The sequence below is a fragment of the Pan troglodytes genome, chromosome 5, assembly GCF_028858775.2.
Source record: "Pan troglodytes isolate AG18354 chromosome 5, NHGRI_mPanTro3-v2.0_pri, whole genome shotgun sequence".
NCBI lineage: Eukaryota > Metazoa > Chordata > Mammalia > Primates > Hominidae > Pan > Pan troglodytes.
Genome location: NC_072403.2, coordinates 150,319,362 through 150,332,943, shown reverse-complemented (window position 1 = coordinate 150,332,943; position 13,582 = coordinate 150,319,362). Strand labels below are relative to the sequence as shown.

The following is a 13,582-nucleotide window of genomic DNA, read 5'->3' as shown; positions in this document are numbered from 1 at the left end:
CCTTAACTCGGGAGAGGGAAGTTGGATGCAAGAGCAAAGGAAAAATGAACAATCATTGCTTTTTCAGATAGTTAAAGAGACGTGTTGCCCCCACCCCCATACCTTTTTTTTTTTTTTTTTTTTTTAACGGTAAGCAACACAGAAAAGATAGAATGGCAAAGACAGTCATTTAAATGATCCAGGTCTTAACAAAGCACTACGGATTGTTTAAACAAAAGGCTTTTTGTTTTGTTTTTGTGTCTGTAGCCAGTCTGCTGTTTCAGCAATTCTATTTTAACTCCCGATAAAGTAAGTAACTTGAGTGGCCTCTATATTTCACTCAGGGCAGCATAAAAACGATACATTGAAGGTACTGTTGGTAAGGTTTGTTATCATTCACGATACAACCGAAGTCTCCGGTGTTGGCTTAGAATCTTTGCAGGCGATTTGATCTTGAGTAACCTTGGTGATGCTCCTCTGCTGCCAATGATACGGCTTTTTAATTCTAAAGTGAAATGAGATCGCCTCCAATTTGGCGGCTCTCTCTGGTGGTGCTCAACTAGGACTTACAGACTCTCAGCGCACTCACATTAATCATGGCATCAGAAAGCTCTCACCTTAATTTAAATCAGATTTAGTTCTTCAAGGCTTCTTAAATTAATCTGGGCCTGTGACAAGAAGAAATGTTAAAAGCTGGTTTTCTGCAATGGCAAATGACATTTTAATAATAATTCTTGCCATGGTGTGCAATGAAAAACAAAGCTAACAGACAGTTTATCCAGTGGCTCAACTTTTAATGTTTAACTCCTAAGGTTTTTTGTTGTTGTTGTTTATTTGTTTTGTTTTGTTTTGGGAGGTTTTAATTTCACTCTAATAGGAATTAATCACAGAGCAAGAATATTAATCAAAATGGCCTTTTATTTTTAACCCTTCTACATAAAATGAGATTGTCTATGGTGTTTAATGTCAGTGACAGAGATATTGGTCCCAAGACATGGGGGAAAACCAGTCTTTCTAAAATGTGTTAATGCATTGTTAACAAATTCATTTCCAGTTTGACTGTTGAGCCGATGACCACAATTAGTAGTGTATTTTCCCTCTGTGGTTCTTCCCAACCTGGTCATTTTATTTTGCTAAATATACAATGTAAACTGTATATTTACATTGTAAATGAGAAGTCATTTGGAATTGTGTTATTATAAAATAATTTTTAGGCAGTCTGCTTATCATTCCTTTTTTTTCCCCCTCCCCTGGCAAAGAAACCTGTCCATTTCAAAGGTAGCATTCTGTCACCACCTCCTCTCTTACATCTTACTCCCCGCCTAAACTTGCCTGCAAGCTTTTTCTGAAAATGCAGCTTTCCTGTGGCATCTGTTCTGTCTGACTAGAAAGCTTTGGGGAGTTGCCCATGATGCAGTTAGCTTTTTAATCCTAGATTGGTCAGTTTCCCTGAAATTCTACTGAGGCAAAATTTCCTTGGATAGATAACCATGATGGTGCACCAGACATCATCTTCCTTATTCATTCTGTTCCACCTACTCTCCTCTCGTCCTCTTATTACTCAAATATGTGAGTTGTGGATGGGAGAAGAGGCCCATTTAATGGGAGGTCAGGTCATATGCCTTGGGTTAATGAAGGTGGAAAATGTGGCTGAGGATAAAATCTACCTGGGTGACCAATGGGGCCATCACCTTTGTCATATAGTTACAGTACCCTTTCAAGCACGCTACTGTCCAACAAATACAGATCATTCATTCATTTAAGGAACTCACTGAGCACCAGCCAGCCACCCACATTGAGCCATATCATGTAGGGCTTAGAAACCATTAGGAAGATTTTGGCTTTTACATTCAGGGCGTGGAGAGATTTGAACTTAGAAGTGACATAATCTGACTCATTAGTTTGAAATGGATCAATCTGATTGTGTGTTGAAAGTTCACAGTAAAGGAGACAGGAGTGTCAAAGTAGGAGACCTGGTGGAGGTCACCATCAGGTGAGAGATGGTGGAGGCCTGATCAGGAAGTTTTCCCTGCAGTTGCAGCTGGATTGAAATGTTAAAATAAATATAAGAACCCTCCAAGCATTTTAAGGAAATCTTGACATGTAAGACACATTTCTACAGTAGCAAAGCTAAAGCTTTTCCTGAAACAAAATGGCATTCTTTAGGGACTAAAAGTAGATACCAGATATAACATTCCCCCACCATTGATCTGTACCATATCAGCTAAATTCTTTATCCTATATTCCCTTTTAAGTTATTCGCTTGGCGAGTGTGGATCATTTGTGACATGATAAAAAGAACAGACCAACCCTCTTTTCCTTTGGGCATTTTATCATTTGTCATGTGGAATATGTAGGAAGCAAAATTCTATTGCCCTCTTTGGGATCCCCACCTAACACCTCCTCTGAGTAGAGAAGACTTCTCCTCTTTCACTTTTACATCCACCCTAAATGGATATCATGTTGATCCCTTTAATTTTATTTCTACTTCTCTTTAGGTATTTGCCTTACTCTGAAACAGTTTTCTCACGGTGTGGCTCACAGGACAGCTGCATCAGCAGTGATTGAGGACTTGCTAGGAATCCAAGTTGTCAGGCTCCATCCCAGACCTACTGAATCAGATACGGGAGTGGACTCAGCAGTATTTTTACAACAAGCCCTCCAGGGGATTCTGATGTACCTTAATTTGGGATGCCACTGCTCTGTACATTGGCCTGTGAATTTGTTTAATCAGGCAGCTAAACTGTAAGCACCTTGAAGGCTGGAATGTAACCCTTTAGTCCCACTACCCTTTACAAGCTACAAGTTAGGATTCCAAGACACAGCTACCCAGTTTCAGAGTTGGAGCTCTTGACTGCTGCTGCTCTTCTCTCTCGTTGGTGGCAAAGGTGACTTGAGAAACTGGTGTTGATGCCTCTGTGTATTCATTCTATGTTTTCTCCAAGCTAGCTCTGCCTTGACTGTCTGGAAGAGGAGTATTCAGAGGTTTAGGAAAAAATGGCTGGCCAAAGCACAGGTCAGGAGAATCACTGAACCTGGAGGTTGGAAAGAAAACATAATTGTCACCAGCTTGACTTTCTCTTTTCCAACTTTCTGGTGGTATAAGTCTAGATAACTTTCATCCTCCTTTTTTTTTTTTTTGAGATGGAGTCCCACTGTGTCACCCAGGCTGGAGTGCAGTGGTGCCATCTCAGCTCACTGCAACCTCCACCTCCCAGGTTCAAGCAGTTCTCCTGCCTCAGCCTCCTGAGTAGCTGGGACTACAGGCACCCGCCACCACGCCCAGCTAATTTTTGTATTTTTAATAGAGATGGAGTGTCACCATGTTGAACAGGCTGGTCTTGAACTCCTGACCTTGTGATCCGCCCACCTTGGCCTCCCAAACGTTGGGATTACAGGCGTGAGCCACCACGCCCGGCTTCCTCTTCCTTTTTTAAGGCAAAGTAAGACTTAGTCCCTTCAGGAAATTTCCCTTTTCCCTGACACCAGGGTGATAGTTGGCATAGTTTCATATTGGCCCTCTCTTTCTTGCTTCACCTGCAGCTAAGCACATGGTACTCTATTACTTGGAATGTTTTGTCTTTATAGATTCCATTAAGAGATAAAATATTTACTTTTAGAACTTTTAGCAAGTCTTGGGCTTACTCGTTAAAGACATATATTTTCTCTTTTTTATGTTTTATGTCGCTTTGAATGCTAAGTGTCACTGAAGTGATAATTGGTGAAGAAGTGGTCTTATGGGCTCGAATTTGCATTTATTAGGAGGTAAATGTGAGTTTAATACTTGAAATATAAAAGCATGCTTTTATGCTGTTATACATATTCCTGTATAGCTACATAAAACAGCTCTTGCTCTAAAAAGAGGGGAAGGGAGAAAAGAATAAATCATTAGTCTAATAATAAACCAAAAGGGCCTATTTATTTGAAACTTATTTAAAACTACTATAAATGATAAAGGAAAATATTCATTGAAAAGATCTGTATTAAATACACAGTGTCTTTGAGATTTAAAACAGCTTTTCACCTCCTTGATATGCTACACACAACTGAGTAACTTAAATGTTTGAACATCTATTGTCTTTTAATTATGTTCTAGTTTGTTTATTGTTGAAGACAATTTAAATAAATTGAAGTTCAACTGCTTTGAAGAATTTATGGAAAATCTAAACATATTTTTGGAAAATTCATCGTGCATGAGTGACAAGGGAGAATCCTAACTATATCAGTGTGATTTCTTTCTCTTTTCCAGTATTGCCAAGCCCAACAAATTTATGAAGGGGTAGGTAAATAAATCCCTTCTATTTTAAATGCACTTTGGTTTGATTTTTCATTAAGAAAATAAGTTCTCTAATATTCACAATACATGATATTTAGGTGCAGTCAGTTTTTCCTATGTATTTATTCGAAAGCTCAAACTAGATTATTTAGCTATACAATACTTCATTCAGCTATTGGGCTGGAATTCATTTTCTTCTAAACATGAATGTTTATAGTCTTATGTATTCTCAGTCCTTCTGGACTAAGATGAAGTTTGTGATAGAACTGGCCTTTTACCCTGTTATTAATAATCCGGTAGATTATTAACTGAGATAGAAGTTTAAAAACTTCGATCTACCAGAAACTTTATACCTGGGCTTCAGAATCTGTAAGACTGATACAATAACTGCTTTCCTTCAATTCTCAGAGAATTATTGTAAACACAAATCAGGTAATGATAACAAGAGGCTTTCAGTTTTAAAAAGTGTCAGTAGTATTAGCTTTAAAAATCAGTCATCCGAAAAAAGATTTTTTAGACTCTAGATCATCATAGGACTTTCTCACTGAAGCAGTACATCATGACTGCTATTTTTATAATTAACTTTGGGACTGGAGTCCTCCCAATGCTTAATGACCTTGAATTACAGTAGGAAGGTTGCAAAAGATTTAATGCTATTAAAAATAAACCACATTCAGTTTTTAAAATATGGTATATGTAGAATACCATGCTAGAAATAACAAATTATGCTTTGACCTGAATGTTTCAAAACTTTCCTAGGAGCTCATACTCATACACGTCAGTACTACCCATGACCTGAAAAATGACAACTGGCCTAACGAACTGGTCCTTCTGGCTTTTCACACTGCAGTGCTTGTTTGAAATACAGTTGACCCTTGAACACAACACATTTGAACTTGGAGGGTCCACTTATATGGATTTTTTCAATACAGTCAGCCCTCCATACATTCTGGGTCCTGCAACCGAAACCAAATGCGAATGGAAAATACAATACTCAGGTATTTTCTGCATCTGAAACCAAATGAGAATGGAAAATACAGTATTCACAGGGTGTGAAACCTGCATTATACAGAAAACCGACTTTCTGGGTCTGTGATTTGCAGGAGTTTAGTATGCATGGATTTTGATATTCTGGGGTTCTGGAACCAATCCCCTTCTGATACAGAGGAATGACTGCTTCTTCCGTCAGTTCTTTGCCTTTCTCACGCAATCTAAGAAGTCAACAAACTTCTTACTTTTTTTCTTTTAGCATCCCCTCATCTTCCCGTATCATTTTCTTGGGAAATAGAAAAACAATCCCATCTTATTCCACTTCGCATTCAATTTCTGTTTCTTCTATTTCTCCATCTCCCTCTCATTTAAGCAGGTCATACTTAGTAACCATCTATTTAAGGACTTTACCCCTTCAGATTATATTTCAGAATCTTTATAATAAACTTGGGAAATTTTTCACTGCATCGTATGCTTCCTTTTGTGGAATTATGCATATGAAGAAATCCATCATGACAAATTACAGAAGTCAGTGATAAAAATGTCCACGTACTTTTATCAGCATCACAAAGCACCTTGCATTTTCCTCATGTAGATAATAGCATGTTTAAAGTAGTCCTCTCTTATTTGTGGTTTCACTTTCCATAGTTTCAGCTACCTGCAGTCAACCATGGTCTGAAAATTTTAAATGGAAAATTCCAGACGTGAACAATTTATAAGTTTAAAGTTTTTGCCATTCTGAGCAGTGTGATGAAATCTCACAACAGCCCCCTCCATCCTGCCTAAGACGTGAAACCTCCCTTTGTCCATTGGATCCACGCTGCAGACACTGCCCGTCCATCAGTCAGTTTGTAGCCAGCTTGGTTATCAGATTGCCTGTCAGCATCTCAGTGCTTGTATTCAAGTCACCCTTATTTTACTTAATAATGGCCCCAAAGGACAAGAGGAGTAATGTTGGCCATTTGGATATGCCAAAGAAGCTGTCAAGTGTCTCCTTTAAGTGAAAAGGTGAAAGCTTTTGACTTAAAAAGGACAGCAAAAGAAAATCATATGCTGACGTTGCTAAGATCCATGGTAAAAATGAATCTTCCATCTGAGAAATTGTGAAAAAGGAAAAAGAAGCTCCTGCTAGTTTTCCTGTCACACCTCAAACATTATCATAGGTATAGATGTCTAGGAAAAAAACATAGCAATAGATAGGATTTGGTACTGTCTGTGGTTTCAGGCATCCACCAGGGGTCTTGGAACATATACCCTGAGTATAAGTCAGGGACTACTATATTAAAAATTGAATGACTAAAGAATAGCTTAATGCATAGAGATTTGGAGGCCACAGCAGCAATAAATTCATGTGAGAGTCAGATGACCATCTAGCGCTATGACATTATTTTTTTCTTCTGTATTTGAAACTTTGGTCTACCAAGAAATGTTTGTCCCTCGTCCTTGTGCTATGGAAAATGGATTGACATGAAAGGAAGGAGGAGGAAATTTAAGGTTGGGAAACTAGAGGACACAACCAACAGTGATACCTTTATCCAAGCAGTAGTGTGAGAACAATAACACAGTTTTGCTGTAAATTTCTGTTGCAAGAAGAATATGTGTGAACGATTGGTCTTCTTTTACATTTAGGATCTTGTTTCTAGCCTGTGGTCGCAGGCATAACCTGGCTTTAAATTATGCTCTGCTTTGCAGTTACTCTCTCAGTTCAGTGTTTAAAAAGTCTTTGCTTATTCGTGATGGCTTGCTCTCACTTTTGTTTCACCCCGCAGACAAGAAACTCCAATTCTGATGAACAAAACCATGGTTTTAGAACCTGAGCTCTGTTGCAACTTGACAAGAGGAGAATTTTCTGAATTTCCCCTAGAGTTGGAATAAATGACAGTGGAATTTGATGAGTTTACTAGATTTCAGAAATGTGATAAGAGCAAAAAAAAAAATTGGTCAGCTGCCATGAATTTATATTGTCTAGTCTTATCTTAGATCCAGCATCATATTTCATTTGTTTTACTACCATTATACTGCTATTAAAACATTTTTGTGGCCAGCGTGGTGGTTCACACTTGTAATCCCAGCACTTTGGGAGGCCAAGGCAGGCAGATCACCTGAGGTCAGGACTTTGAGACCAGCCTGACCAAAAATTAGCCAGGCATGGTGGTGTATGCCTGTAATCCCACCTACTCAGGAGGCTGAGGCAGGAGAATCGCTTGAACCTGGGAGGCAGAGGTTGCACCATTGCACTCTGTTCCAGCCTGGGCAAAAAAAGTGAAACTCCGTCTCAAAAAAAAAAAAAAAAAAAAAGTGACGTCAATTTCATGGTGAAAAAAAGATGCATTGTCTTCTAAACTGGGCTCAAAAAGGTGACACACGCTGGAAGTACTAATAGTTGCTGGTCTTTCATGCTTTTAACTTGTGGATGATGATTTTGCAATATTTGGTCTTTTAAAATCTAACACGTATCAAGTCATTTTGGCTATTTTCAATATTATTGCCAAGAATATAAAACTAATAATCACCCTTAGAAATGATCTTGCCCAGCAGTCTCTTCTTATTTCCCAGGGAAACGTCCTCTTGAAACACAGTCTTACATGGTATCCAATACATTACATATATTTGTAAAAGTAATGTTTGAGTAGTGTTAAGTTTTATAATTTAAATTTTTAAAACATAATTATTTATTATTAGTCATTTTACTATTATTATACATTTTAGAGGCATGGTCTTGCTCTGTCTCCCAGGCTGGAGTGCAGTAGCCCAATCATAGCTCACCACAGCTTCGAACTCCTGGGCTCAAACAATGCCCCTGCCTCAGCCTCCTGAGTAGCTAGGACTACAGGCACATGCCACCATGCCCGGCTAATTAAAAAGAATTTTTTTCTAGAAATGCAGTCTTATGTTGTTCAGGCTGGTCTTGAACTCCTGGCCTCAAGCAATCCTCCCACCTTGGCCTCCCAAAGCACTGGGATTACAGGTGTGACCCACTGTGCCCTACCCTATAATTTAAACTTCTTATAGGGTTCATTTAATGAAACAAATAAAACAATTTTGAACAACAAATTAATTTAGTTTAAAAGGGCTTTGGACTTCTCTCTATATTTGTGAAGTATTTGAAAACCCTGAATTACATAGATAAGTAGCTGCAAATGGTAATAGTTTATATTGGTTTATTTTACAAGTTTCACTCTGATCTTTAGACTTTAGTTTTACAGAGACAGCAGGAATAGCTTTATTTCTAGGACCACGGGAAAGTTAATTTAGCAGCATAAGTTAATAAATTAATTCCCTCATTGTCTCAAAATTTGGTAGGTAAAACTATTGAACTTGAGTCTTTTTTTTTTTTTTTTTTTTTTTTTTTTTTTTTTTTATAGATTCAGGGAGTATATGTGCAGGTTTGTTACATGGGTATATTGTGTAATGGTGAGCTTTGGGCTTGTAGTGTACCCATCACCTAAACAATGAACATTGTACCCAATAGATAATTTTTTTTCTTTTTTCTGAGATGGAGTTTCGCTCTTGTTGCCCAGGCTGGAGTACAATAGCATGATCTTGGGCTCACTGCAGTCTCTGCCTCCCAAGTTCAAGCAATTCTCCTGCCTCAGCCTTCCAAGTAGCTGGGGTTACAGGTACCCACCACTATACCCGGCTAATTTTTGTATTTTTAGTAGAGACAGGGGTTTTTCTATGTTGGCCAGGCTGGTCTCTAACTCCTGACCCCAGGTGATCCGCCTGCCTCGGCCTCCCATAGTGCTTGGATTACAGTCGTGAGCTACTGGCGTGGGCCCCCAGTAGGTAATTTTTAACCCTCACCCTCCTTCCATCCTCCCTCCCTTTGGAGTCCCCAGTGTCTATTTATTTCCATCTGTGTGTCCATGTGTACCAATTGTTTGGTTCCCACTAATAAGGTGAGAACATGCACTATTTGATTTTCTGTTTCTGAGTTATTTCACTTAGGATAATGGCCTCCAACTCTGTCCAGGTTGCTGCAAATTATATGATTTAATTCTTTTTTATGGCTGCATAGTATTCCATGATGTGTATCTACCACATTTTCTTTATTCAGTCAACTGTTGATGGATACTTAGGTTGATTCCATAACTCTGCTATTGTGAATAGTGCTGTGATAAACATATGGGTGCAGGTATCTTTTTTCTATAACGATGTCTTTTCCTTTGGATAGATGCTCAGTAGTGGGATTGCTGGGTTGAATGGTCATTCTATTTTTAGTTCTTTGAGAAATCTCCATACTGTTTTCCATAGAAGTTGTACTAATATACATTCCCACCAATGGTGTGTAAATGTTTCCTTTTGTCTACATCCATGCCAACATCTGTTGCTTTTGACTTTTGTTTTGTTTTGTTTTTTGAGACAGAGTCTCACTCTGTTGCCCAGGCTGGAGTGCAGTGGTGTAATCTCAGCTCACTGCAACCTCTGCCTCCCAGGTTCAAGCAATTCTCCTGCCTCAGCCTATGGAGTAGCTGGGATTACAGGCGTGTGACACCATGCCTGGCTTTTTTTTGTTTTTGTTTTTGTTTTGCATTTTTAGTAGAGACGGGGTTTTGCCGTGTTGCCCAGGCTGGTCTCAAACTCCTAGCCCCAAGTGATCCACCGGCTCAACCTCCCAAAGTGCTGGGATTACAGGTGTGAGCCACCATGCCCGGCCTTGCTTTTTAATTATAGCCATTCTTGAGTGTTATTTTTTAATCTTAGCTTTAAGGTGGCTATTTAAAGAAAATCTAATCCAGTATTTACAGAATCCCCAAACTCTGCAGAAAATACCGTTTGAAAACTACTAATCAGGCTGGGTTCAGTGGCTCACGGCTATAATCCCAGTACTTTGGGAGGCCAAGGTGGAAGGATCGCTTGAGTCCAGGAGTTCAAGACCAGCCTAGGTAACATAGTGAGTCCCTGTATCTAAAAAATAAAAAAAATAAAATAATGCCAGGTGTGATGGCATGTACCTATATAGTTCCAGCTACTCAGGAAGCTGAGGTGGCAGGATCACTTGAGCCCAGGAGATTGAGGCTGAAGTGAGCCGTGATCATCATGCTACTGCACTCCAGCCTGCGTGACGGAGTAAGACCCTGTCTCAAAAAAAAAAAAAAGAAAAAGAAAACTACTAATCATGTTTTATATAACATATAACATTATCTCTGTAGAGTGAGAATAAAACTTTTTTTTTTTTTTTTTTTTTTTTTTTTTGAGACTGAGTTTCACTCTTGTTGCCCAGGCTGGAGTGTAGTGGTGCGATCTCGGCTCACCGCAACTTCTGCCTCCCGAATTCAAGCGATTCTCCTGCCTCAACCTTCCTGAGTAGCTGGGATTACAGGCATGTGCCACCACACCTGGCTAATTTTGTATTTTTAGTAGAGACAGGGTTTCTCTATGTTGGTCAGGCTGGTCTCGAATTCCCGACCTCAGATGATCCTCCTGCCTTGGCCTCCCAAAGTACTGGGATTAAAGGCATGAGCCACCGCGCCCAGCCTGAGAATATAGTTTCTAATCATACTCTTTATTTCAGGAAAATTGTCAAATGGAGAAAATGTGAAAATATTTCTTATAAAGAGTTAGATTAATATGAGTAAATTCTCATTAAAAATATGTTGTGTTCTGGAATTTTCAGAAATTTTCTTTAAATATCCATTTTAATCAATATTACAAGTAGTTGCCAGCCCAGACCACAACATTTTTGACCTATAAGTAACTGAAGTAGTATTAGTTAGCTATTTTATGATTACATATGCATTTTTTCATTAGTTTGCCATTCTAACAGATCCTCATTTTTGTCTGATTTGCAGTTCTGAATTGTAAACGTTGTCCTTCCACTCCCTCTGTGAGGTAGCAAAGGAGAATCAGGACTTTTTTTTTATATCCCCTGGCTTATTTTAAATTGGTCTAATATTTTTAGCCCTCCAGTGAAGTGACTGCCGTCTCCTCTTTGAGGAAGAATCATGGATCCTGATGTCAGAAAGGAACTCTGAAGATGCCCTAGTTTAGTTCTGTGCCTGTAGGTGTATGGTTTTTATAAAGCTATGCAAAGAGAAAACTTTTCCAAAACCACACACGTTTTGTGCTCCTTTAGAAAGCTGGATATTTAAAGGAACCCTGTGGCAAATCCTTTTTTGAGGCAAATGCCCCTTTGTGCATCTTGGTGCTTTAAAGAGCCATTGGAAGTTTTCTTACAGCACCGGCCCCCACCCATGAGAGCCGCCAGCACAGTGCTTTCCCCTAGAAGGGGATCCTCCTTTCCACACAGCCAGTGGCCCCAGTACCCCGAGATCCATGGCACCATAGTGGTGCCACGCATTCCTCTGTGGACTGGCAGATGTCTCACGCTGGCACCTGCCTTCCTATTAAATTCCACACAGCATTTACAGGCTGTTTGACATCAAAATTAAATGAGAAAATTAATATAAAATGAGAGGATTATAATCCATGATCTCATGTGTCACTTCCAGCTAATGAGTCTAGGAAACAAGCATAGCATGAGCATCACTTTTTTTTTTTATGTGGAATAATATCATCACATAATCTGGTAACTAAGGCCCTGGGTTAATATTCCGAGTCCACTGCTCACTTGCATAACATTATTGAGCAAATAACATAATTACCCTAAACTTCAATGTCCTGTGAGTAAAGTAGAATTAATGATGGTGTCTACCTCACAGGATGGTTGTGATCTCTGAATACAATCTTATCAAGTATTAATTTAATATTAATTAATATTTAATTGAAATATGGTATGTAGTGTGTAGTAGGTACTTTAATAATTCTTAGCTGTTTTTATCATTATTTTAAAATCCTATTAATGCCTAGAAAAATATAACTTTAAAAAGTAAAAAAGAGGAGTAAACGTAAAGTAAGCAAAGAGGAGCACAGCTTTTTAATGGCCTTCTTCCCCTCCCTGCGTGCCCCTCTGCAGAATGCGATAAGTTGCGGCATGATGGCTACCGCAGTTCTCAGTACTACTCTCAGGGACCCACCTTTGCGGCCAACGCCAGCCCATTCTGTGATGTTTACCAAGACGAAGATGAAGAAACAGATCAAAAGGTAAGCTTCAAAGTTCAACACGGGGTCCTGGGTTGGGTCCCAGAACAGAGAAAGGATATATGTGGACAAACTGGTAAAATCAAAATTGAGCCTGTATTTTAATCAATAGTATTGTCTCAAGTGAATTTCTTGGTTTTGACAAATGTGCCATAATTATGTAAGAGTAACATAAATGGAAACTGGGTAAAGGGTACACAGGAAATTTGCAATACTCTTTGAAGCTTTTCAGAAAATATAAAACTATCCTAATTTTTTAAAAGGTAAGATTATAATCTAAGGAATTCATAAAGGAGACGTAAAATCAGTGTATTTATGCATCTCAAATATTCTTTTTTGGTTAGAAAAATAAAGGGCTTATTTCTGTTGTTTGAGTTTTCATATGACCAAGGACTCAGTTGTATGACAAAGAAGAACTCTGAGCATAATAGCAGAACCCACTGTTTACAGTGCTGAGTGTTATTAATAGAGACAGAATAGAAGAAGTGCATTTACTTAATATTATTGCACTAGCCAATTCATTTAGTGATGCTATATTACATTTGGGTTCCTTTTCCTCTGCCATCTCTGGTGATATGCACAAACCACTTAAGATAAGTAATTTTCTCAATACTAAATACACATGAAAGAATAAAAATATATGAAGATTTTGATTTATGTAGTTTTATTTTCATTTACTAAGTAATGTGGATTGACACTGGAATTACTTAAAATAAGATTTGATGAATAGTGTTTTGTTTCACAACCATTTTTAATTAATTAAAAACTTTCAATGGAATTAGGCCAATTTATAAATGCCTTATTGATTGAAGAACATTATTCAAAATTTATTGTCCTTTTCCTCAAATAGGTAACTTCAGAGAATAAAATAATAGTTGATCAAAAAATGGGAAATTAAGCCAGGCATTGTGGCATGCATCCGTTATATCAACTACTTGGAAGGATGAGACAGGAGGATCCCTTGAGCCCAGGAATTTGAGTTGTGGTCACTCCATTGTACTCCAACCTGGGCAATAAAACAAGACCCTGCCTCAAAAAGCAAAAGGGAAATTACTACCTTAAATTTTTGATCTTCAAATGATCTTCACCCAGATTGTTTTTTAGATTCTTTTTTTTTTTTCGGTGAGATCTTGCTTGCTCTGTTGCCCAGGCTGGAGTGCAGTGATGCAATCTTGGCTCACTGCAAACTCCATCTCCCAGGTTCAAGCAATTCTCGTACCTCAGCCTCCCAAGTAGCTGGAATTACAGGCACACGCCACCACGCTTGGCAGATTTTTGTATTTTCAGTAGATACGG

The 13,582-nt window shown here is 38.6% G+C and overlaps 1 protein-coding gene across 4 annotated transcripts in view; it reads left to right on the top strand.

Annotated features, from left to right (window-relative positions):
* NHSL1 (NHS like 1) overlaps positions 1 to 13,582 on the top strand; it is a 156,105-nt gene that overhangs the window by 89,118 nt on the left and 53,405 nt on the right. For all 4 annotated transcript variants that reach the window (XM_009452091.5, XM_527516.8, XM_009452096.5 and 1 more), the window contains exon 3: positions 12,162 to 12,289. In XM_009452091.5, the coding sequence (XP_009450366.2) occupies positions 12,162 to 12,289 (128 nt within the window). The remainder of the gene's footprint in view (positions 1 to 12,161; positions 12,290 to 13,582) is intronic.